This window comes from Sus scrofa, chromosome 1 (genome assembly GCF_054392235.1).
Source record: "Sus scrofa isolate SSC_HxYL_T2T_F1_AM1 chromosome 1, Sscrofa_HxYL_maternal_Yorkshire_Landrace_v2.0, whole genome shotgun sequence".
In the NCBI taxonomy this organism is placed as follows: Eukaryota; Metazoa; Chordata; class Mammalia; order Artiodactyla; family Suidae; genus Sus; species Sus scrofa.
In genome coordinates, this window is record NC_139383.1 from 209,832,577 (window position 1) to 209,859,340 (window position 26,764).

The 26,764-nt window shown below is 38.3% G+C and overlaps 1 protein-coding gene across 50 annotated transcripts in view; it reads left to right on the forward strand.

Annotated features, from left to right (window-relative positions):
* The window catches only part of ELAVL2 (ELAV like RNA binding protein 2), a 172,067-nt gene that overhangs the window by 78,471 nt on the left and 66,832 nt on the right, over positions 1 to 26,764 (forward strand). For 13 of the 50 annotated variants that reach the window (XM_084983463.1, XM_084983486.1, XM_021062839.2 and 10 more), the window contains 2 exons: positions 13,905 to 13,995; positions 16,793 to 17,036. In XM_084983463.1, coding sequence (XP_084839589.1) covers positions 13,924 to 13,995; positions 16,793 to 17,036 — 316 coding nt within the window. In that variant the 5' untranslated portion in view covers positions 13,905 to 13,923. Of the gene's footprint in view, positions 1 to 13,904; positions 14,021 to 16,792; positions 17,037 to 26,764 lie in introns of all 50 variants that reach the window. The other 37 variants (XM_084983631.1, XM_021062889.2, XM_084983674.1 and 34 more) reach the window with 4 other exon arrangements.

Here is a 26,764-nt window from a genome sequence, read left to right on the forward strand (position 1 = left end):
CGCTGGATCCTTAACCTACTGAGCGAGGTCAGGGATTGAACCCACAACCTCATGGTTCCTAGTCAGATTCGTTTCCACTGCGCCAAGATGGGAACTCTAGTCTTCGTATTTTTGATGTTTTCCTTTGCTGTGCAAAAGCTTGTAAGTTTGATTAGGTCCTGTTTGTTTATTTTTGCTTTTATTTCTGTTACCTTGGGAGACTGACCTAAGAAAACATTGGTATGATTTATTTCAGAGAATGTTTTGCTTATGTTCTCTTCTAGGAGTTTTATGGTGCCCTATCTTAAACTCAAGACTTCAAGCCAGTTTGAAGTTTTTTTTATGTATGCTTGAGGGTGTGTTCTAACTTCAATGATTTGCATGCTGCTGTCCAGCTTTGCCAACACCATTTGCTGAAGAGACTGCCTTTTTTCCTCATTGTATATTCTTGCCTTCTTTGTTGAAGATTAGTTGTTCATAGGTGTGCGGGTTTATTTCTGGGCCTGAGGGAATTCTTTTAAAGGACTTAATCTTGGTGTTCCTGTTGTGGCGCAGCAGAAACAAATCTGACTAGGAGCCATGAGGTTTCTAGTTCGATCCCTGGCCTCACCCAGTTGGTTAACGATCCTGGCGTTGCCATGACTGTGATGTAGGTCGCAGACGCAGCTCGGATCTGGTGTTGCTGTGGCTATGGTGTAGGCCGGCAGCTATAGCTCTGATTAGACCCCTAACCTGGGAACCTCAATATGCCACAGGTGCGGCCCTGAAAAGGCAAAAAGACAAAAACAAAAAACCCCCCAAATCCCGAAATAAAGGACTTATTCTTTATATTAGAAAAACAGTATAGCAGGAAATGGGCATCAAGAAGCTTCTAGCAGTACTATACTAGGAGAACTTTTCAGCTTGTACTTCTTTGACATTTCAAATTCTCATAACCAGGCAGAAATCTAGATGAATATTTAAATGGGAAATCTGTGTACAATTATCCTGTAGCATTTTAAACATTGGAAAGCAAAATGCTTCATTTCTGCTCAAATATATGTCCAAACTCAGATGTTTAAGTTAGTGGTGGTAGTTTCCATGGCAGCAGTGATTTTGCCCTTTATCTTTTTCTTAGCACAATATTTAGCATAGGTCATCCAGAGAGATTATCATCACTGGCTGTGAGTTTTTTAATACTGCCTTGGGAGTCTTTGATTTCTCTGGGTGCACAGGTGTGTTCCGGAGAAGCTCCATGAGGGGTGAACATGAATCTGTTTTGTGTACCTTTGTTTTGCTAGCATCTAGTCGTGTGTGCCTGTCACATCCAGTCAATCAGGATTGTTTCTTTTTTGGCTGTGGGTGGTTTTATCTGTACTCCAGTTTCCTGAGACCTTGGCTGGGCTGGAGGAGAGGTGTTATTTATTACCTTCCATTGTGGTCTTGGTTTTTTTTCACATTGGTAAAGTTTGCTTTTTTTGAACTGTGATGTGATGACAATGGATCATTCCTGTGTTTCCCTCTCTTCCTTTCCAAGGCTTGCTTTGTTTTAATGAAGGCCTTTAGCTAGGAATTTCTTTAAAAGCTGATTCACCTGACACTTAAGCTTGTAAGAATTAGTAGGTTTATTTGGAAAGAGAGGTGTGTTTATGTTAGTGATACGGCATGACAGCCTACTACTGTAAGTTTACCTTCCTCCCAAGTATACAGAGTTGCAATGGAAGATTTCCTGCTTGGCAGGAATGTAGTCACATGAAAAATCCCATAAATAAATGGAATTTTTTTTTTTTTTTGAAATTGCATTTCATGGCATTGATGCTCTTTTATGCATGGATCCCTGTGCACATTGATGGCTGAAGAGACAAAGGTGAGTGTAGGCTAATAAAAGCACAGAGGAAGAGTATCTGGCTCAACTCAGTGGTTCACAGAGGGCTTCCTGGAGGCGTTGTGCCTCCTTTTCATGTGCTGAGGATATTTCCATTGCCAGGAGAAGAAAGGTAGTGAGACTCTTGTGGGTGGAGAAAAGAGTGTTCGAGTAACAGTGGCAAGCAGCCTGGGCGTGGGCAGAACCACTGGAAGATTGATAGAGCCTCGTGTGTGATGTGGAGTGGTGGGCATGGGTTGCTGGGCATGCCCACCTAGAGGTAGGGAGGAACCAGGTCAAGTCCTGTGATGTTCCTTTGTAGGCAGTGTGGGGTCAGTGATGGCCTGAAAAAGAAATGATTGTGAGATGCTGACTGTTTTTAGGTAGGTCTCTAGCAGTGGAGTAGAGGGTGGATTGGAGAAAGGGACAAGCCAGGAAGGCAGACATCAGGGTAGGAGGCTTCAGATGGAGTCTGAGCACTGGTTACAAATCCCAGTTTCTCTATTTAATAGCTGTATAGACTCTTGAAGTTTTGAACTCCTCATTTGTAAATGGAAGCTAATATACATAGTACATGAGAGGATTAAATGAGATTTTGTATGTAAAATACGTAGTTTCAAGCCTTGTTTGGAATGAGGAATCAATAAATGCTACTTTTCCCTACCCTCTATCAATCATAGGATTCACTAAATTTTACTATAAGAGGCAAGCAGATCATCTGAATCTACTTCCTGTAGCAAAAGATACACAAATCCTTTGGAGAGTTCAGGAGGGTGCTCTGTTTATTTTTATTTTCTTTAAACATGATCTTTTAAAATTTAATTTTTAAAAAATTTTTAGGAAGAACATTTAAAAAAATTATAGTTGGTTTTACAGAGTGTTGTGCCAATTTTTGCTTTACAGCAAAGTGTCTGTTATAATATGTATCCCAGGAAATTGGATATAATTCCCTGTGCTATACAGTAGGACCTTGTTATGAAACATAACATTTTTTTAAAAACTTTTTATTTTTATTGAAGTGTAGTTGATTGACGGTGTTGTGTTAGTTTCAGGTGTAGCAGAGTGATTCAATTTGTGTATGTGTGTCTACATACACACTCATTTTCAGTTTTATTTTCCTTTATAGGTTATTACTAAGTATCAACTATAGTTCCCTGTGCTATATAGTAGTAGATCCTTGTTACCTATTTTATATGTAATGTTGTGTATATCCCAAACTTATTTAACATGATCTTAAAACCAGGGTTAGTACAGGCTTAGAAAATGTTTAAATTAAAGTCATTTTGAAAATCATGATAGGAGAAAGCTGGCGAGAGACCATAGACTTGTGTGTGGATGTGTATGATCTATGAATTGTAGAAACTGTAACACCATGCAGTACCTCTTAGGGTGCAAATTATCAAACTGGATTCTAGAGTATAATCTTAGATGAGACTTCTGCATTGTATTGTAAATAATATATATATCTGCATCTACAGAAGAAATTTGTGTCATCTTTGGAGTTCTTAGCAAAAACAGTGAGGAAGCAGTTTCTAATCTTAAATATTAAAAATGCAAGAGGCTAAGCAGCTGATCATGAAAGGACTGAGTTGGGGAGGATGGAATGCATGTGTACTCTTCCTGTGTGCATGTGTGTGTGCGTGTGTGCGTGTGTGCGTGTGTGTGTGTGTGTGTGTGTGTGTGGTAAACACTTAAAGTAAGGCAAATTAGGGAGTTCCCATTATGGCTTAGCAGTAAGGAACCCGACTACTATCCATGAAGATGTGGGTTCAATCCCTAGCCTCGCTCAGTGGGTTGAGGGGCTGCTATTGCCACAGGCTGCTGTGTAGGTCTTGGATGAGGCTGGGATCTCTTGTTGCTGTGTCTGTGTAGGCTGGCAGCTGCAGCTCCAATTTGACCTCTAGCCTATAGGAATTTGCATATGCTGAAGGTGTGCCCCCCTCCTTTTTTTTTTTGAAAAAAAGGTAAATTAAAATAGGCTGAAATTCTGATATGAAACATTTAGGTTATTAGCACCCTATGTACTTAAATGTAGCATTTGGAGGTCAGGGGTTGAAAAGTGCAGCATTTGAGGTAAAAATTCTAATCCTCCTTAGTCACCTCTTGTGACCACGTCCTAAATGTAGTTTAACATAGCGTACTTCAGTGGCCCTGCATAGGAGTTGACAGTTATGATTGGGCAGTCTGTATATTGTACTTTCTGTCCACAGTGTTCTTTTCATGCTAAAGCTCCCAACACAACTCTGCAACCTCGTTGTCCCTTTAGACATAAAAACAAAACAAAACTCTGCCTTAACCTAAAAGACAGGCAAATTCTCTAATGCTAACACTTTAAGATACATCTTCCTTTGTGCAGCAATGATAAATAATAGCACTTCAGAATTTGTGAAGCCTTTGACATACTATCTGTCTAAATTATACGTGTATAATTGAAGCTGTTAAAGAAAACAACCCCTTTACCCCCTCTCCTTCTTACAAGAGTAGGAATAAATCAAAGGCTAGATGTATGTTTGTGTTTTTTTTCCTTTTAAAATTGTCCTGGGTTACACATTTGCTCCCTTTTCTACCTCAGCCTGGGGCAGATGGATGTTGCCTCTCTTCAGTCTTTCGAAGTAGGTGTATATATGCATAAATAAATAAGATATATATATGTGTGTGTGTGTGTGTGCTCATATACATTGTTCATTTATACAATTACGGGACTTGGCCCCCACCCCATTTACTTTAAGAGGTCCTTCAGCATTTATTTAAAATATGCTTTTCATTAACGATAAGACAGTAACTTGCCAAGTGAGAAGTCAGGCAGAAGTTGAAGTGACAGTCACTGGCAGGGAACCCAAGCACCTTGACCCCTTTTCCTATTAGAGAGGCATCCAAGGCCTGGGATTTGATGTGTGTGCCTACCAAAGATGTAATAAGCAGGCAAGTTTTGAGACTAAGAAAGACCTTACCTGATCTGTAGTGTATCACGTTAACTTTCTTCTTCATTTTATTTATTTATTTATTTTTTTTTTTTGTCTTTTTAGTTATTTCTTGGGCCGCTCCCGCGGCATATGGAGGTTCCCAAGCTAGGGGTCTAATCGGAGCTGTAGCCACCGGCCTACACCAGAGCCACAGCAACGCGGGATCCGAGCCGCGTCTGCAACCTACACCACAGCTCACGGCAACGCTGGATCCTTAACCCACTGAGCAAGGGCAGGGACCGAACCCGCGACCTCATGGTTCCTAGTCGGATTCGTTAACCACTGCGCCACGACGGGAACTCCTCTTCTTCATTTTAAAACATTAACTCATATTCATAGGCAGCACATAAACTAGAAATTTCATTGTGATTCACTCTTTCAGGCCCTCTCCCCCAATTGGAAACACTAGAAGTAAAAATAACACTTTAATTGAATGCCAGTTCTTGCTCCCCTTCTTGAAATGTAGGAAATAACCAGAAGCTTAATTATCATATGAAGTTGCAGATGTATGTAGCTTGTTTTTTTCTAGCTGGGATGTAGCTTTTAAAGAAAGCCATCTTTGGGGGAGGAAAAGGAAAGAGAATGGACCAAAGGAAATAAAGTATCTTTCTTAGTGTGAATCTTGTTTTTTAAGGCGCTCCAACTTTCCATGCTAAATAATTCATAGTAGTATTTCTAAATGAAATGTTTCTATCTCTTGGGAGTCTCAGGACTTTAAACATCAACTGGAAAGAAAAATACATTTCATAGGGGATCCACATTTCGGAGAGGAAGGATCTGGTGTTGTGCTGATGGAAGTTTACATTCCCACATCCCTACAGTGGGCAGGGGGAGAGCCCTTTGTTCTACTCTCCCCAGTGCCTTAAGGAACTGTAAGAGATTATATGTCTGAGGGTAGCCTCTCTTAATTTTCAGTTTCTGTGAATTTCAGTCGAAATATTTGTAGCCTCCCAACATGATCAAAGAAATATACCTTGTTCTATTGACATCTCATTTTGTTGACTCTGTTTTGGTATAAGCTACTTGGGGCTAAACACTTAACTATAGTTTTTGGTTTTGTATGTTGTTAAGTCCTGCCAAATGGCAGTTAAGAGTAAAATAACTTTAGTGGCCAGATGGAATATTATGACCCTTTATAACACTTGTGAGTTAAAAAACAGTATTTGTGACTGAAAACCTTCCTTGTCTTTTATATCCCCTTTAAGACTAGGCATGCTTTCTGTTTTGGAGCTCGAATATGACAGTATTTTAGTGTCTGTATTTTCTACAGAGGAGCTATGTTTTTAACCTACCTAATGAAAACACTCAGCTACTGGGATTAATTTGAGGATTTCCAATCAGCCTTTCACAATTTGTACTACCCTGAGGGGGTTCCCTTTAGCTATGACTTTTGTAGAAGAATGTGAAGTTAATCCAATTTCAATGTTGATTACTATGTTAACTGTCTTAATTTAGCAATTCAAATTTATCTGCCTATACCAAATAAGAACTCTGCTACAAAACTGTGGGAGTAGTTGATTTTGTTCTTATTATACTCACACTATTTCAAATAAGGACATGAAAATTAATAATGCCCACATTAGAATGATTCATCACTAGAAGCTAGTTTATTCTAGCCTTTAACCAAGATTGAGTTAACCCCTGGTTTAACCTTGACTCCCTTGCAGGAGTATAAATTGGCCCTGTTGAATATAGATGTTAAAAGTTAATTACCTTTCACAAAAATATAATTTACTTACTTTCTTCTACTTTGTTTTCACCTTTTAGGGGGAACTTTGAGATTTTCTTATTCTGAATTCTGAAAAACTTTTAAGGAGGCTCTCAGGTTACAAATCAATTTCTGACATACTGTACTGTTAGTTGCATCTTTTAAGTTACTCTGATTTTTAAAAATTTTGCATTTGCTGTTACATGAATTGCTTGCTGAATTCTTTCAAGACTCCATATATAAAGTGAATAACTCCTGCTTTAATATTAATAGAGGATTTTCTTATGTTGGGCTTCCTTAAGGAGATTCCCCACCCCCCATAAGACACAACTTCCTGTAGAAGCTAATCCTTTTCTTAGTCATCCTGTATTGTTAGTGCATGGGAAGTAATAAATGAAAATGATTTGGTTTGTTTGAATGTGAGCAGTTAGAATCTAAACCAGTTTCTCAATAATGGATTTAAATAGTTTTCTGATGTAATTAAAGTAGGCATTAGTAATATAGTTTCCACTTCTTTACTGGTACTATCCTGGTTGGAGTTGCTGTCATCCTACATCTTGTTTACTGCAATTGTTTCTTGATTTTCCTTTTTGTTTCCAAAGTTGCTGAGTTCTCCACACAACTATATCCAATTTATTTTCACAGTAGCCAATGTGCTAGCTACTCTTTTGCTCAAAACCTTTCTATGGTTTCCTTTCTTCTTAGTGTGGCTTCTGATGGAATTTAGGACACACTCCCCCAAAATATGGCAGTTTGGTGTATTGGATCTTAAGCTGAAGGAGTTTGAGAAAACAGCAGAAAAAAAGGGTCATTCTGACCTTTTCCCTCTTCTTTCTTCCCTGAAACAAGTAGTAAAGGTCCCCTGTGGAAGGTACCCTCCCTGTACCAGGAGAAAGGAAGACATTCTTACCATCAGTACAGGGATTTGGGGCTGAGAAATAAGTACCAGCAAACCTTGTTAAACAATAACATTTCATTCTGAGTTTACTTCCTTGTCACTACCCCTAGCCCTTTGTATTGTAAGTTCTTTGAAAATTTATTATTTCTTTATCTAAAAGGTATGAAAACTTCCTACTCAGGTCACTTCTTTGCATCTTCATTCTCTTGTGAAGATTTCTGTGTACAAATTCAATAAAGTTGGTGTGCTTTTCTCCTGTTAATTTGTCTTTGTCAGTTTAATTTGCAGGTCTAACTAGGACCCTAAGAGTGCTGAAGAGAACCTTTTTCTCGCCCACACCTCCAAGGTCCTGTGTGGTCTGGCTGTGTACCTTTTAGACTCATCTCCCTCTGGCCTCCTCCTAGCTTCACCCTGGCTGGCTCCCTGCCTGGAATGCGTCTCTTCTAGATATCCCCATGGGGATGTATTTATTTACTTTAAAATCTGCAGCAAATAACCATATACTTGGTGCTTAAAACAGTCCAGACCTGGGATTTCCCGTTGTGGCGCAGTGGAAACAAATCCAACTAGGAGCCATGAGGTTGCGGGTTCGATCCCTGGCCTTGCTCAGTGGGTTAAGGATCCGGCGTTGCCGTGAGCTGTGGTGTAGGTTGCAGATGCGGCTCAGATCCGGTGTTGGTGTGGCTGGGATGTAGGCCATCAGCAACACCTCTGATCTGACCCCTAGCCTGGGAACCTCCATATGCTGCAGGTGCGGCCCTAAAAAACCCCAAAACAAACAAACAAACAAACAGAAAACCCAAAAAACAGTCCAGACTTACTATCTCAGAGTTCTGAAGGACAGAGTCCCCTGACGGTCTCCTTGGGCTGTCGTCAAGGTGTTGGCAGGGCTGCATTCCTTCTGGAGGTGCCAGCAGAGAATCTGTTTCCCTGCCTTTTCCAGCTTCTGGAGGCCGTCCACATTCTTTGTTGATGGCTTCATTCCATCTTCAGAGCTGGTGACTGTGGATTGAGTCTTTTTCAGGTTGTATTAGTCTGACAGATGCTCCAGCCTGCCTCTTCCACTTCTGTGGACTCTTCTGATTACATTGGGCCCACCTGGATAATCCAGAATAATCTCCCCATCTCAAGGTCATCTGCTGAGGATCTTCATTCCATCTGTATCTTAGTTCCCTTGTCTTGTAACATAACATATTCATAGATTTCAGGATTTAGGATATGGGCGTCTTAAGCTGGTTTTACCTCTCCTTCAAACCTTGGCTCAAAGCTCACCTTCTCAGTGAGGCCTCCAATTTAGTACTAGAAACTGTCCATTCTCCATTTCCACATTCTCAACTCTCTTCCTCTGCTCAAAATTTTCTTTTATTCCAAAGCACACTTATTTCTACCTTCCTCTGCCCTAAATTTTCTTTTATTCCAAAGCACACTTATTTCTAACTGATTTCTTATATATGTTCATTCTTGGTCTGCTGTGCATACCTCCCATTGCAGATGTACACTCTGGAATATTTCTTCATTGCTTTATCAAAAGGACCTAGGACAGTGCTTAGTTCAGGAGATGTGAACAAAATGTTTCTTGGATGAATGGATGAATGAACAGTGTGTGAAGCTTAAGCGAATCTTTTTCACCAGATCTTTACTTTCCTGTTGCCCAGCATGGAAGCCGGTTGTGGACCTAGAATGAAGGAAAGAAGGACTTGGGACTGACCCCTAAGCTCAGCTAACCTCAAAGGTTTTAATTCTGCCAGCTCTAGACCTACAAAATCTCAGAAAGACTGGCGTCAGAAAGACTCTGTAGTTTGTCTGTAGGAGCCATAAAGGGCCAAGAGACAGAAAAATGTTAGCATTCACTGCCAAAGAACATTTTCCCAGTGACTCCTGCAGCTGTTTAGTGCAGTGTCTCTGGCAGCTTTTGGACCCATGTTAGCCCTAGGGCCAGATATCTGAGTTTGACAAGATTAAGGAATCCCTGGAGCTGGGGAGGCAGCTAAAATGGTGTGGGGGTGGGTCAGAGAGTTGACGGGGATTCCAGGATTGAGGAGATCTCATGAAGTTTAAGCCACACATTTTTATTACTTTAGGAACCACAAAGCAAAGTGAAGAGGGGTTTTTTTTGTTGTTGTTTTTAAAAAAAACAACAAAAACAGAATGGCATATTCCTGTAGCTGACATGTCTACCCCATTGATTTTGGTGCTGGGTTGACTCTCTGTTGCTTTAATTCGGTTAAGCTGCAATGTATCCTGAAACTTGTCATGTAGTGATTGGAATGGGGAAGGTAAACCTTCTGCTAGATAGCCAACCCCACCCGCTGCTTCCCCAGCTCTCTGGGAGCTTTCATTACTCACTTCAGTGGTTATTTCCATAGCTTTACCTCCTTGCCTCATGTTCTTCAAAGGAAGATACATTTTGGCCAAGGCTGCTGCTGTCTTTATCTTAGTGGGTTCTGCTCTTAAACTTAAGGGACAAATTGCTTCTTTTCACCTTGTGACTTGGGCATTATAGAGGTTTGATGTCATCTGAGGGAAGGCTTTGCACTGTACTGATTCTGCCCTGGTTCAGTGTTACTTGGATGTCATCTGAGGGAAGGCTTTGCACTGTACTGATTCTGCCCTGGTTCAGTGTTACTTGCGGTATTGAGACATCTCTAGCTGTAAATAAGTGTCCAGACCAAGATCTCTTGCCAGACCTTTTGAGTGTGAGAGAGATGCTTGCATTTGCCCCTAGCTATGATTCATTTTAGAGATGCTTCTGTTTAGGTTTACTTATTACATTTTCTAGTCTCTCTCACATTAAAACCATGTGAAATCCATAGCTTAATCATGATGTATTCTTAAACACTTTTGAGTTAAAATTTAATTTTTTCACCTTCACCTGTATTTCTGTGGTCTTCTTGAAGTTAGACCCAGGTTGCAGCTGCTGCAGCTCCATGACCCCACTGGCCAGAGGCTTGGAGTACGTTTGAACCATGTTTTTGGATTTGTTTTGGCTTCCAGCTTTTTTGTAGTTGGTGAATGGTCGTGGCAATACATAACTGATCACTCGGAAGATAGTTTCCTTTGTTATGCCATTAAGCAAGAATTTAGATTTTAGTGGGTGAGGGTGGCTGATGAGTGCTCCAGAAATGGAAAATTTGCTTTCATAATTATCTATGATTTGAAATATATGAAGTTGAGATAGAAAAACAAGCTACTCAGTTTGCATGTATTTAGAAAGGTGATTGCCCTGTCATGCTCTGATTTTTTTTTTTTTTTTAAATGAACTACTCTTATCCTTATGCACGATTTTGAATGCTTAGTCTGTACAAACTCCTGAAATAGATGTTTGGCAGTTACGACTGGGGCCTTCCAGGCAGATGGAGCTACCCGAGCGAGCAAAGCCGGAAGAATGTATGGTTTTTATTGACTGTACTGTGACTGTATGAAGGACAAGGAGCAGTTCAGATTTTTAGATACTTGAGTAAGTGGGCTGATAAAAGTAGTTGCAGAGAATCTCAAGTGTTTATACTCTTAATACAAGTAGTTTGTACTTTATTTGATAGGCAGCAGAGAGCTATTGAGGGTTTAGGAAGATCTATCTCGGAATAGTGTAAAGTGTAATGGTGTAAAGGATGATGAGGGACCTTTTGGGAGGCTATAATTCAGTAGTCCAAGTGAGAGAGTGTTGTAATGGGGGTTTAGATAGACAGGCCTCACCAGGGCATGTACAGTGGCCTTTTCAGCAGTCCTGCCATGTCTTTAAACCACAGATAACTGGTCCCTGAATCAGGTGGGTTCTAGGTCTTGGAAACCATTTTTTCCCCTTGCAGACAACGTACTTAAAGAAAATTATCAGACAGTATGTTTTGATTAGTCTGTCTTGTTTGGTGACTGCCTAAAGGAGGTTTCAAAATAGGAAAGGAGTTCTCTCTGTAGCTCAGCAGTAGCAAATCTGACTAGTAACCATGAAGATGTGGGTTCCATCCCTGGCCTTGCTCAGTGGGTTAAGGATCCAGCATTGCCATGGGCAGTGGTGTAGGTTGCAGATGTGACTTGGATCTGGTGTTGCTGTGGCTGGGGTGTAGGCCAGTAGCTGCAGCTCCACTTCGAGCCTGGAAGCTTCCATATGTCACACATGTGCGACCCCCCCCCCCCCCCCCCCGCCTCCCTGCCCCCATAGAAGCTGATTAGTTTAGTTTTCAGAATTTTTTTATTAGGAAGATTGGAAAATAGGGACTTTCCTTTTTCTCTCATGTGACCAGAAAACTATTCATGCCAGCTACAGACAGCCAAGAAGTGGCATTGGTTTCCTAAAATCCATTACAGTAAGAAACTTAAGATACTGAAGTACGTGGAGGACCATTTAAGTAAAAAAGCAAAAAATTCAATATAAAAATTCTTCATAGAAATTTGGAAGTAAACTATGAGTGAAAACATAAAAGCCACTTCCTCCCCAACCCTGCCTTCAAAATCCATGCTTCCATCAAACTAACACCTCATCGTTGTCTCTCGGAGCCCAGGGAAAGTTTAGAATATTCTAGGTTGATCTATGTTAAGTGTCTTTTCATAAATTATTTCATGGAGAATAACAGGAGAAAAAGTAGCCCAGTTGGCACAATTGATGTCTAAATTAAGAGGCGAACATATATTGAAAGTTTTTTTAAGCCTTAAAATTAATGGTTCTATGTTTCTGGAATATGGCCTTTTTTCCTTCCAAAGAGTTTCAGAGCCAGTAGAATCTATAAATAGTGCACAGCCTGGTTGTCTGTGGTAGATTGAGTAGAGCAGAATCGCCTGTCCTTAAGTGAAGGGGAAGTAGCTTTACATTTTTAGTAACTGAATTGTTGGCCAGCATAAAGGTAAGGGCCATGTGAGCAACTTATTTATAACTTCCCATAAAGGTATGTGTCTGCCTCAAGCAGAGAAACTGTCTGGGGTGCTTGAAATGTAAAAGTGCAGTAGAATCATTTTCCATACACAGCTTTCCTAGCTAGTTGGTGCAATAAAGTGATTGTTCCCATCCCTGGGGCTTTCAGAAAGAGGGGTGTCGATAGATTAGCTCATTAGCATCCGCTTCCTATGGAAAAGAAGGGACGAAGCCATTAAATTTGAGTCTGTGGTTTTATGTAGTGAAGAATGTTTAGATATTAATCTCTGAGGGTATTGAGGACACAAATTTAAGCTTGGTTAATATGTTGGGTGTGGTCCTCCTTACACCTGTGTAGTCTAAGCACATTTAGGTTCTTGTCAAAATACTTCATGGCTATCAAAGCACTTTATTTTTTCACAGGTTCAGTTCAATATAAGTAGATTTTTGTTTTTGTTTTTTAAAATAAAGAACATAGAACCAGACTGAATTTCCTGGTAACAGTGGGAGAAGGGAAGAAGAGTAAAACATTTTCATGGCATCCTGTAAAGAGTATGTAAAGCCTTTAGGTAGATGCCAGAAAATGGAATGCATTGTCACGTTATAAATGTCATCCTACTCACATCAAGTAAGTCGAATACAGCCAGGTTTAACTCAAAGGATGAAATCTTTATAAATCATAAATATGCAAGTAAAAGATATTTTCAGCCCTCCTTTGTTACTCATTTTCACAGACTTATTTTCTGAATATTATGTTGACCATTTAAAACATCTGCATATATGGCTAAAATGTAAACTTTGGCTTTTGTGCCAATTTTGTGGCTCTGTTTAACATTCCGGCAAGTTGTACTAAGTGGTAAATGGCCCATTAACTATATTGGAGGCCTCATAGCAGCACTCATTTCAAATCGTGCTGGGTTTACAATTTACATATTAAAAAATGTTCACTTGATTTCGTACAGGGACAAAGCTGACATCCTATATAAGCATTACTCCAAACAGTCCTATTTATTGGTCCAATTATTTCAATTGAAAGATGCTGGTTTACTGCCTCTTAGTATATAGAAACAATTCTCAGCAAAACTGTTAGAAATCAGTTTGACTATAGTGGCAGAATAACCTCACAGGGTTTCTATTCACTTTTAATTTTAAGTCCCAGGTTTAAGGATCATTTATAGTATAATGTAACAGTGTGGGCAAATATAGCTTCTCTTAATGCCCTTCTGATCTTTTGAAGAAAGAGGACTTTTATGCAGAGCAGTCTCTTATGAATTACATGACTGCCTTTTCTCACTATAAATATGATTTCATTCACATTTCCTCCCTTCTCCCACATTCTTAAGGGACAGGGCAGCATGCAGTGTTTTGCTTCATTTTATTATTAAAAAATTTTTTGAGATGTATTTAAGTTCTTTAGGATAGATACCAAGGTAACTAGTTAATACTATTTTAAAATCAGGCTCTTAATTAAAAATGCTTAATTTGTGCAAGAAAACTACATGTTAAAATGAATTTGGAAAGATTAGATTGGAATTGCCTCAAATTCAATTAAGCCACACTGCATGGACGTGCTGGGAATATCAATACAATCACTGTAAATTTTGTACAAACTGATTTGTTGCATTATCTTGCTCATCTAACATACGGTACTTTTTGTGTCCATATTGCAGACGGCAACTCCAAACTAACATGGCAGTCAGACTGTGTGATGTGGCTTCTCTGCTTAGAAGTGGTTCGTGGGCAGCAGAGCCTTGGACCGGGGTCTGTGGGATTTTTCTTAAATTCTGTAGGCTACTTTTTTTTTAGCATGTTGGAGGAGTGCTGAGGCCATACCAAACACTTGAACTTTTCATTTGGCTTACTAATTATTCTTACATTTTACCTATTGTGGTATGGCCATCATTAGGACATAAAGCACATTGCAATTTTAGTGGTATATGTAGCATCAGAACCATGATTTTGTATGTAACTTTATTATCTAAATTAGGACATAGTGCAGACTCAAAAGAGTGACAAGCTTTTTTATTAAAAACAAAAACAAAAAAAACAAAACAAAAGTTTTGGTATGGTCTGAATACTAAGTTACTGTAATTCTTTACATTCTGTTTACTATGTATTTTTTTGGTTACTAAATTTTGAAGTTATTTACAATTCCTGATGCTCAAAAAAAATATTGAAATTGTAAATCTGGCTGAAAATCATTTGCCCATAACTGTTGAAAGAGTTTGCATTCTATGAACAGTTGTGTTGAGCCTATCAATGGAATATGCATTATTTGTAAAATATAGCACATTAGTATCATTTTATTCTGAGCAGATGGTCCTATAGCTGAGAGATGCTGTAATTTTCAGTGCACACAGCCTACTGCAGCTGTTCACTTGAATGTTGGCTTAGGAGCTCATTCTTGCCACCTGAACATGGAAATAAATGTGCAATTAAGTGAGGAGTGTTTGTTGTCCTTGCTAAATCCTGCTAATTTCAGTCAATGAACACTTTATATTTCAAAATGCCTTCCCAATGAGCTTAGTCCGAATCTTATTCTTGGGGCTTCATATAGTCTCCACATATATATAGCCTAACCTTTGAATAGTGATTTGTTTTAATTGGCCTTGGCCACTCTCATCTTGTAGCTCATTGTTTTCCTAACTGCTGGGCAAAGGTTAATCCCACAAAAGTTTAGCTGTGGAAAGAGTGACCCCACGGCTAATGTTCTATAAATTGGAACAGTTACGTTTTATTAGGAAATCTGAAACCTCCTTTCTCAGTTTCAGATAAATTTGTTAATTATAATAAAATGCATATCTTGAATTGTTTCTGCTTTTTTAAAATACAGATTTCCAAAGGTTTCTTTATTTCCTTTTACCCCCTAAAGTATTCTCTGAAAATACTTACCCAAGAGAGTTAGCTTACAGCTTGCAGAGTAAATATCCCATTTCTTTGAAAAGGAAATGAAGTTATGGAAGGTGGTTTGATATTTCACAATTAGCCTGGATTTTTGTCTCCTATTTTTTATCCTGATGACATTGATTCTTGTCCAGACTGACCAGTCTCAATCTGTCCTGTGCTGCCTTCTTTAGTAAACATCCCTTGGCAGAAGATATTTCTTTCTATTTGCCTGTCTATGGTTGTGCCTTTTATTTTTCTTAGGCAATATGCTTTTTAACAGTCTTTGCCTCTACTTTGCCTTTTTTTTTTTTTTTAAATTTTTTATTTTACCTTGAGTTCTTTGCCTTTTATATGTTAAAACTTCCCTAAGACTAGCAACCCGTCAAATCAGAATTGTCAGTTTTGAGAAGTAGTTCTTTGTGGAGCTGAGAGATGGATGAAATATGAAGGCTATAATCCTTTCAGTGATGCTTTGATTTTTGGATTCCCCCACAATCCCTGCTGTCCAAAGTAGATAGCTATTGGAAGATGGTTTTAGAAAATTTGGGGCTGTGGTTTGTGATTCCTTTGCTCAGAGAACATAGGATTGGTTTTTGGGAAACCAGATTTGTTTAATAAGTCATTTTTAGAGTACCCTGAACAGTTTGAGGCTATTTTTCTCAATTCTGCTATTTATTCTGTATTTGGAATTTATAGATAACCTTATTTACTGCATTTTCAACAGGCTTATGTGCTCAAATGAAAATTCCTTGGGCTGGTCTGTTTGCAGAAGTTGATGTATTTACATTGTTGTTTTGGTGGACCAGATAGGTTTGTTTTTGTTTTTCCTTTAAAGTCAGAATCAAGGCAAAATACCCTTTTCAATTGTTGGGGATTTTATTTTGATGCTGTGGATCAGCTACCTTGTTGGTTATCTTTAGCTGCCAAGGTTGACAAAAATGGCTTGTTAGATTCTACAAGGTATGCTAAATACTCAGCTTATTTCCCAAGTTATCCTACAAATCCTTCTGACACCCTGACATATAATATTTGCTATTTTTTTAATTTCTTAACAACAGTAGAGGTATAAGGTATTGTCAATTAAAAACATTTTCAATATGTAACCAAAACAGTACATGTTGACAATTTTATATTTTTTAAGTACTCTTGCTCCTTGATTTTAAGTCAATGGATGTCAGTTTTAGAATGTTGAAACTCCTAGGTTAATTGAATATCTCCGCCAAGTTAGGTAGACCTTTTTTTTTTGTTTGTTTGTTTGTTTTTTTGTTTTTTGTTTGTTTTTGGTAGCATGTTAATAACTTTTTTTTTCTAGTGTGATTTTTAGTCAGGGTTCAATTCTGTGCCTTTTGGTACTAAGTTTCCTTGAGTCTGTGGACACGGCAGGTGAGTAAGTGTGTATGAGTAGACCTAGAATGTGGTTCTGGAGAATGTTAAAGATTTAAATTGTGCTTATCTTATGTGCATGTATGGAATATGTATGTGGAAAGTATAATTGTGATCTTAAATACCTTAATATGAAGTAAACATTAGCATTAGGTATTGAACTTTTTGAAACTTTGTTGTAATTTCAGCAGAACGACTTGTCTTAGTGACGAATGTTTAACTTCGTGGCTGGAATTCTAATAGTTTGTGGAATATGAATTCTGACATTTCTTATTTTCTCTGTTTTTAGCAGGTAATTGCTGCCATGGAAACACAACTGTCTAATGGGCCAACTTGCAATAACACAGCCAATGGTCCAACCACCATAAACAACAACTGCTCGTCACCAGTTGACTCTGGGAACACAGAGGACAGCAAGACCAACTTAATAGTCAACTACCTTCCACAGAACATGACACAGGAGGAACTAAAGAGTCTTTTTGGGAGCATCGGTGAGATAGAGTCCTGTAAGCTTGTAAGAGACAAAATAACAGGTATGCATTTTTATGTAAGGTTTCTCGCATGCAAAGGATTGTTTCAAGGTGTGAGAAAATAAGTTTACTATTTGTTAAGTCATTTAGTGCTGCAGTTTTATGCATCAGGATTTTCTCTGTTCCTGACTACATCAGCAGTTATGAAACTTAGAGACTTTTAAGTTTTCAAGTGGAAGATATATTTTATGGGAAGTATATGTTCTAACTAGGCTTTTATATACTCTGAACTGTACAGTAGCATCTTTGAAAAATGTGTGCATGGGTCTGGAGCAGCAAGTGTCATGTTAACCTTTAGTTTTGAGATGTTTGAGCTTGAAGGATTTACCATTTCAACAGTGAGGTACAAGGAGAATACTGTGTTTAGAAGAGGAAAAAGATCTCTTAACATGTTCTTTTCCTTAAGTCTCTATTGTCTTACTTATATATGACCAAGTAAATGGTAATGTTCAGGTTGTTATATTGTCATTGCAATAAATATTTGCACTAATAATTTGAGTGTAGTAAGATCATGGGGTTTTGTTCGTTAACACAAAGGGAAAAGTGGAGTATGAGTGCTCCTCTTATGAAGACAAGACTTGAAAGGATGAATGATTTGGCCTTCAATGATGGTACATTTTGAATAGAAGGTAGTGAAAAATCTCCTTTGTATTTTGTAACATTTGACTACATTTTTAGAATAAGTCAAAACCTAATTAATGCTTCATGCAGGAGTTGTTTTCAGATACTGAAAACAGCATGAAGTGTAAATAGACTCTGTAGCTTTTTCATATTACTATTAAATTTGAGTGATGGTATATATCAAATGGCTTATAACCAAAGTATTAACCTAGTATTTGAAATGAGTAAAGAATAGTTAAAGGCAGTTGGAGTTAGACTGGGGGGGCTGAACTTTGGTCATATGACCTTGGACAGGTCAACCCTTGGCTTTTAGTCAGGGTTGGTAAAATGAGATAGAAGGTGGAGGGAGGAATCCCTAGCTAATTTCCAAGGCTAATTTTGACTTTTTCTGAAATTGTACCTTTAGCTGTTCTTTTCTTAAGACAGTAGGGCTTACTGTCTACAAATTGACTTAGAGCTGTAACCTGGGCTTGTCCTCGTCATCATAGTATTTATTTGAGATACAGATTGAGGTTCACAGAGAGAATTTATTCATTAATATCAAGTAAAAACTAAAACCTGGTTGTCATCAATCCATAAGTAATTGTATTTTAAATAATTGTGTTACTTAGATTTCACCATGATATCAGGAGGGTCTGTCTTTTGTTTTTGAAAATTGATAATCAAATGGATTAGGATTTTCCATTTCTTTTTCCAAAATCAGTGAGCGTCAGGTATGTGAAATTTATTAAAGAAACAGTTTTTGAAAAGCTAGGAAAGGTAGAGAACAAAAGGCTTTTATTACATGTGTCTGTCCTGATAATGAATTTTACTTTATTTTTAGCAAAACAGCATCATTTTATATGTGAATTTTACAGTCTTTTTGACATAAATGTGATAAATGGTATGAAGGCTTTGACATAAATGAGATTTCTGGTTTGACTGCCTAGTGTAGTTATCCTTATTATTTTAAAAAAAAGAGAGAAAAATAATGCTTGAACTAGGCACAAAAGTCACATTTTTGTTATGATAGATGAAAATAGTAAACAAATCATACATGCTTTGTATTAGGCGTTTTCCACAGAAAACATCTCACAGATTTTAATTTCTTGTCTCTGGTCAGTCTTACATTATCTCACTCTTCTGTAAACCTCTTACTGAAGCTGTTATATGGCAAAATTGGATAAATTTGAGTTTTGGACCTTCATACTCTTTGTTTCTTTGGCTTTATGTGGTGAATGGTGGTAACAGAACCATGATGAATGGGTAATCTGAAATAGTACATGCCTAGATACTTAGATACTGGCAAAGTGTGTGACTATTTTAAGAATCAACAGATGCAGGAAGAGTTCTTTTCTCCTCCCCTATGAAGGCTGTACCAGGAAGAGGGGAGCAACTCTTGCCACTGGAGAGGGAGCGTCAGCACCAAGAGACCAAATCTGCTTAGAGACCTTGCTAAAACAGCTCTGTCTTCTATTAGTTTCCCCATAAATTTTCTTCTCCAGTTTATCCACCCTCAGAACCCCAAACCCCTTTGTTAAAACAGTAATTTAAGTCTCAGAGTCTGATCATTTCTTTGCTTCGTTTCTTTTCTGTGAACTACAATGCATGTGAAATATTAATAAAAAAGATGTGCCTCTGCTCCTGTTAATCCTTTTCCCCTCAGTTTTATTGAGATATAATGGGCATATAACATTGTATAATCTGTCTTTTTTTTAAGTTCACTAACTGGGTGCCTGCAAATTAAAAACAAAGAGGACAGAGGAAAACTTTTCCCTCCCTGACAATGATAAGAAAACTGTATTTGGTGTCTTAACCTTACAAATTTCTAATTTCATCTAATTTCATCAGCCAGAAATCTTTCATATAAATTAATCTACACTACCACTTTGAAAATTGTTCTATAAAACACCCAAGTTACAGGTCACACACACTTTGCCAGTATCTGAGTCACACACAACTGACTAATCGGCCAACTTGCAATAACACAGCCAGCATCTAAGATCTTATTGTCTTTTCAGAGAGAGCTGGATAGTGGAGGTTTCCACCATGGTCTCATTTCTGTTTAAAATCTCTCATAAGCAAGCAGAGTCCCCAAGAAAATTAATAGTGGGCATGAAGATGTTTTTTCTTAGTTCCATGAGATACAGTCATAAATATTCCTCAAAATAAGTGTTCCACTGACAGACAAAATTGGGAAATATTGCATTCCATAGTTTTCTGTTTGAGAACCACATTGCAGGAGGTTTCTTCGTGGCTTAAGGATCTGATGTTGCCACAGCTGTGGCTCAGGTCACAACTGCAATGCAGGTTTGATCCCTGGCCCAGGAACTTAAACAAAAAAAAAAAAAGAAAGAAAAAGAACCATACAGCAGATCATTAGCACATTAAAAACTCTACTAAAATCCTGCAGCAAAACCAGTTTGACTTACAGTTCCCTAGTCTTATTTAACTATAGAACTTATTGTGGGACTCTATCTCCTTGATATTAAATTTCCATTGAACATGTTGCTGTAAAAGTTTTTGAAGTCACTTGTTCACTGGTTATCAGACAATCTGAAATTCTTCTGTAAAAACCTGTTAAATCAATAAAATATGAACATGTTTCGCAAAATGAACACTCATGATAACTATAAATTAAAAAGTTGAGTAAGCACATCTGAATACTAAGGATCTCTTTCAGTAACCCTGTTTTGATTTGGCCCACTTACAGCTTATTCTTAATATAGATTACAGTGGTATTCCTTTAGCTTTGAGCATAAAATTACCTTGGATTTGTTTGTTTTTCTCAGTTTCCTAGTAAATATTTGTATTGAACAAAATAAGTCTAGGGAGTTCCTGTTGTGGTGGAGTGGGTTAAGGATTTGGCATTGTCCCAGTGGTGGTGTAGGTCACAACTGTGGCTAGAATTCCACCCTTGGCCCAGGAACTTCCATGTTCTGTGGGCATGGTGGAGAAAGAAAAAAAAAAAAAAAGTCTAGTGCATAGATTTCTAAAACTGGGTTTTGAATCATTGCACTTTACAAAGTGGGCTTAATCTTCTAAGAAGCTTCTATTATGAACATGTCTCTAAAAAGGTTTTGAAAGAATCTGTGGGGATTTGGACCCTGTCTTGTGGCAGTTAGCCTTAGTCATCTTGAGCAGTTTTCTCAGTAAATGTTTATAGGGTCAGGTCAGAGTTCCCCAGTCCTTCTCTGATGATCCCAATGTATTCTACCTCGTAGGGAGCTACTGGGCCAGCTCTTAGTATTTGATTTTGTAGGAGCATGAGCATTAATTATATGGGTTGTAAGAAAACTGGGATCACTCTGTGGAAAAAAAATTTAAATCCAGTTTTTTTCACTATTATTAAACCTTTCCCTCCCTAAATAATGCTAAAATTAGGAAAGTCTATCTCAGATACAAAATGCCTGATTAGGGGAGTGTATGCCTCTTTCCTAAATCCTAAAAGATTAGGAGTACATGATTTTTAGATTTGGTCAGTGTTAGCAAATTAATGTCAGGATTCTGATAGAATGAGGTTTAGGGAAATACATTAAGAAAGGTCTTCAGTTTCAAATGCAGTAATCTTCTCTCCAGTCAAAATTCTATTTATTATGTTGCTTGTCAGGCTCTTGCTTCGGGCTCATGCTTCATCCTGTTTCCTATCTATAGGCATTCATCATGAGAAGCTTCTGCTGCTTGTACAGCTTAGCTAATGTTGGTCCATCCGTCTGAGTTCTCACATGCACTTCAGAGTCCTTGACACCTGCTGATGCTGCACTCTAGAGGAGTGCAGTGGATTTTATGATGCAAGGAATGAATAATAGCTTTAGGGTCAGAAAAACCTTGAGGTGACTTTAACCAGCTTCCTCACTTGCAGGTGCTGAGAGGCCCAGGTTTGCTGAAATGACTAGTCCAAGACTGCACATCTGTTAAGTGGTAGACCCTCTTTGATTCTTTCATAGCATGTTTCTTTCTTGCCAGAACTCACTCTTCAGAAACTAAGTACAGGACCAGCTGATGAATTTCTAGTGAGACATGTACCTTGTACAGGGTCACTAAGGGGGACATCTTCTGGTGAGTGCATCTCCCACAGGAGGAGAGTAGAAGATTTTTGACGTCAAAGACTGAGGGATACCCAATGAAAGAGAACATCCAGGCGTCTCTAGAAATAGCTGTCGTTGTCAGTTTGGATAGTCTAGTCCAGTGGTTCCCAAATTTGGCTGCACATCCTCACCTGAGGGAGTTTTTTTTTTTTAAATACAGATTTCTGAGGTCTTGGGAATCTGTTGTCAAGAAAGCTCCCCAGGTGATTTTGATGGGCAAGTAATCAGTTTAGGGAATCACAGTTTTTAAAATATGGAGAGTAGAGTACCTACTTTGGAATCGCTTAGACTTATGGCAGAAATGCAAGTTCCTGTATCTTGCCCAGACCTACAGAATCGGTCTTTGTAGGGAAGGTCCAGAATGTGCCAATTACCTGGGAGTTACACACTTCTTTTCCTGAGCATTTTGCAGGGAGATAGAAGCAGAGATTTAAAATTTTTTTTAAAAATTTATTTTATTGAGGTATAATTGATTTGCAATGTTGTGTTAATTTCTGGTATACAGCAAAGTGATTCAGCTACACATATATACATTCTTTTTCATATTCTTTTTTTTTTTTTTGTCTTTTTGTTGTTGTTGTTGTTGTTGTTGCTATTTCTTGGGCCGCTCCTGCGGCATATGGAGGTTCCCAGGCTAGGGGTCGAATCAGAGCTGTAGCCACCGGCCTACGCCAGAGCCACAGCAACGCGGGATCCGAGCCGTGTCTGCAACCTACACCACAGCTCATGGCAACGCCAGATCGTTAACCCACTGAGCAAGGGCAGGGACCGAACCCGCAACCTCATGGTTCCTAGTCGGATTCGTTAACCACTGCGCCACGACGGGAACTCCTCTTTTTCATATTCTTTTCCATTATAATTTATCACAGGATATTGAATATAGCTCTCTGTGCTATTATATTCAATATATTCAATATATAATCGTTTACATCTACTAATCCCTAACTCCCAGTCCCCTCTCCCCCCAGAGATTTCCAGTTTTATCTGAATTCTGGCTGGAGGTGGGTAGGAGAGGTGAATATAATTGTATGCCAAGCTAAGTTTCGGGTGCTGTTCCCTCCCCAGCTTTGGTCTCCTGAGCTTCAGGACTTCAAGTGTTGAGTAAAAGTTAGTCACTAGGCTTTGTCTTTACTGAATACTCAACCTCTCCCTGAAAGAGGGTGTTTATATGTGTGCAAGTGCGTTAAGTGTTTAATTTTCCAAACTCTAGGACAGCTTGTTCTGCAGCTGTTAAAAAGAGGAGATAAGAGAATTATAGTTGGTTTAAGACTTCATGTTGCTCTTTTTTATCTTGATGTGATAGCTTCTTCGACTAGGAATTGTTTGGATTGGGTCCTGTACTGACCCCATCAGCTGCCAAGTAGAAGTTCAGACAGAAGGGAAAAACAAAGACCAAAACAAACATATGACAATACAGCGACCCATGAGGAGGGACTTTGTAGACATTGGTCATCTCTGAACAGGCAGTGCCTTGGATGGTAACACAGACCTCCTATTTTGTTCTTGTTTTTTCCCTTTCTTAGGACCCATGTGGTAAAATCCCATATAAAATGTAAGGGTTCTTAGGTTTAACTTATATCTCTGTTGCTTCCTGAGAACTTCAAAGTTAGTTTTAATGCTGCTTTATTTTATCAGGATAATGTGATTTTCAAACTTTATTTTAATGGCAAGGTATTCTTTCCTCTTTGTAAAAACAAATACAATCCTAGGTCCTCGTGATTGAAACAGATAAGTACCATTTTATTAGTCTAGTGCACACCTTCAAACTTAATAGCATTTATTTATTGTGATGAAGTCGGTCAGTAACTGTGAGCACAAGACTGTTGTGATGAACATTAATTTAAAAATGTAGTTATGTGCATCTTAAAGCCAGCTGTTAGATGTAGATATCCATAGTATCAAGAGATTAAGAATCTTGATTCTTTGAGAGAAGTAGTTGAAAAGAGCAATGTGGTAGGGTGGTGGTAGACTATTAACAAATACCTTTCTTTGCTGGGTGCTATTAATTAGAAATTTCATAGAAAGGCTGGGTGTATGCTGAGGTATTCACTAAACAAGATAACTTGGCAGCATGGGGTAAATGGTGCCTTGGATATTACCTGTGGGATATAATACATTGGAATATGGCTATGTTTAGATTTTTGTGATTAAATTTGTGTAAAATGAAATTAATGTAAAATGAGATTTACTTTTTTTGTGGTATTGAAGAAATGATTTGCCTATTTATCAATATCTCTTTAATTATTTTTCAGTCTACTTCTGTTTTTTCCAAAAATCATGGCTAATCAGTCATTTCAAAAATTTGATGTTATCCCTTAAGCTTTTTGCCAAGTTTTGGGGGATAACTTTAAAATTACTCCTTTAGGTTTATTTTTTCCACTCAGACCTGTAACTTGGGTGTTTTATAGAACAATTTTCAAAGTGGTAGTGTAGATTAATTTATATGAAAGATTTCTGGCTGATGAAATTAGATGAAATTAGAAATTTGTAAGGTTAAGACACCAAATACAGTTTTCTTATCATTGTCAGGGAGGGAAAAGTTTTCCTCTGTCCTCTTTGTTTTTAATTTGCAGGCACCCAGTTAGTGAACTTAAAAAAAAGACAGATTATACAATGTTATATGCCCATTATATCTCAATAAAACTGAGGGGAAAAGGATTAACAGGAGCAGAGGCACATCTTTTTTATTAATATTTCACATGTATTGTAGTTCACAGAAAAGAAACGAAGCAAAGAAATGATCAGACTCTGAGACTTAAATTACTGTTTTAACAAAGGGGTTTGGGGTTCTGAGGGTGGATAAACTGGAGAAGAAAATTTATGGGGAAACTAATAGAAGACAGAGCTGTTTTAGCAAGGTCTCTAAGCAGATTTGGTCTCTTGGTGCTGACGCTCCCTCTCCAGTGGCAAGAGTTGCTCCCCTCTTCCTGGTACAGCCTTCATAGGGGAGGAGAAAAGAACTCTTCCTGCATCTGTTGATTCTTAATTGCCTTTAGATCAAAATAATCTTTATAAGTGGCATATTTGCTGAGGTGGGGGAGGGACACACTCCGACCCTCTTCACCTTAAAATAATAATTAGCAAATTTAAACAGAAGAGTTCCTTCTTCTGATAGCCCGTGGTCATGAAGCTAGTTTCTGGGGGATGTAAGACATCTCCTGAATTCTGAGGCTATGGAAAAGTCTGAAATGGAACCATTCCTGTTTAATTTGTAAATCACCTGGATTTTTGTTTCTCTGATTTCTTCATGTTGATCTTCGTATTACTTCATATTTTATTCTATTAGAAGGAACTGAAGAAAAGTATTGCAACTCCTAAGAGCTGGTTACACAGGTTTCCAACAGCTTTTGAAGAATATTTACTGTAAAAATGAGCTTGAACCTGTTGGTTAGATGAGGTTTATAAGTTTTGATTGTATACTTTCTTGGCCTTTGTTGTCATTGGGAGTCCTTGACTGACCATATCTGTCTTGCCAGTATATGAGTAACGTAATGTTTCAGTGCTCTTGACTTTTATTGGTTTGAAACAAAACACACTTTTTTAAGGTATTCAGATTCATAGAAAATAAAATACAGTTGAAGTTCTTCTGTAAAGGATTTACCATCTTAAAATTTAGCGAGATACGAATGCTTGTGTTCTCTTTGCTCTTCCAGACCTTCTCACCGGTGTTTATTCCAATTTTGTTTACTTTTACATCAAATTGATGGCATAGAATAGAAGCCATTTTCAGTTTATTACTTAGTGACTGTCATCATTCTGATGGGAAAATATAGATGAGAAAGGAGATACGGAACTAAGTGGAGGAACATAAAGAATAATTAAATTCTGATCTAGGAATACTTCCTCTTTTGTGATTTATGGAATGTTAAAATTCTGTTTCTCCTCATGAGGTGATGGACTTATCAATCAGCTTTTCTTTTTATCTTTTGATCTTTTGATGGTTTTTATTATTTTCCCCTGTCTTAACTATTATATATTACCTTAACACTAGGCTTTTTTTTTTTTTTTTTTTTTTTTTTTTTACCTCTCTGAATTATGAGCGAAGTATTGTTACTGGACCATTTCCTTTTAAATATATCTTGAACAGAATAGTTGATCACTGAAACTAAAGCTTCAGAATTTGCCCCTTCTTTGGAGCTTGTTCTGAATTTACTTGACTTTTCACCACAGTCCAGTGCTGCTGCTGAATTTTGAGAGCTGGGGAAACCCTCAGAGTCCAACTGAAAAGGCCAACCTTAAAAAGTATTTTCTGGCCTTTTACTTGTGTCTTTTTGATCTGTCGGGCCTATGCAGTGGCCCGTTTAGTATGTTTTGCTTCTTACTGTATTTGGTTTTGCTTCTCACAGATTCAGAATATTGGATATCCAGTTATGCTGGATATCCAGTATATTTTTTTGAGGGGCTTTAAGCTGTAAAGCAGCATCGGCAGCTCTTCTAAGTATTAGTTAAGAATCAGAGTCTCAGAATTATCTTTTTTTGTGCTCTGACTACTCACTAACCTCTTATATATCACCATAGCTAATTGAGAGTTGATGGCAGAGGCCAGGGTCCAGGGCCTGCTTTCCTCCCTTGTTGGAGGACCCCTGCCCATCAAGTCTTGAACAGTCTAACAGGCTCAGCCTAAACCAGCCCAGAGCCAGAGTACAGAATAAGTCTGTTCAGTCAGAAGAACCAGGATGGCTATCCTGTCTTTCAGATCAAGCTTGTCATCTACTTCTAGCCTGCTGGGCCCACGCTGGAGAAGTTCATTTCTTTGGGTTCCAAAGAGAATAATTTCACAGAGACTCTGAAGCCTAGAGCCTCCAGGCAAGCTGGGTGGGAGGAGCGGAGATAGCCATTTCCACCTCTACCAGGCCCCAAGAGACTGCCTGGCCATTTAGAAAAAAGAAGAAAGCAGTATTCAATTTAAAACTGTGGTGATAAGGAGTTCCCGTTGTGGCTCAGTGGTTAACAAATCCGACTAGGAACCATGAGGTTGCGGGTTCGATCCCTGGCCTTGCTCAGTGGGCTAAGGATCTGGCTTTGTTGTGAGCTGTGGTGTAG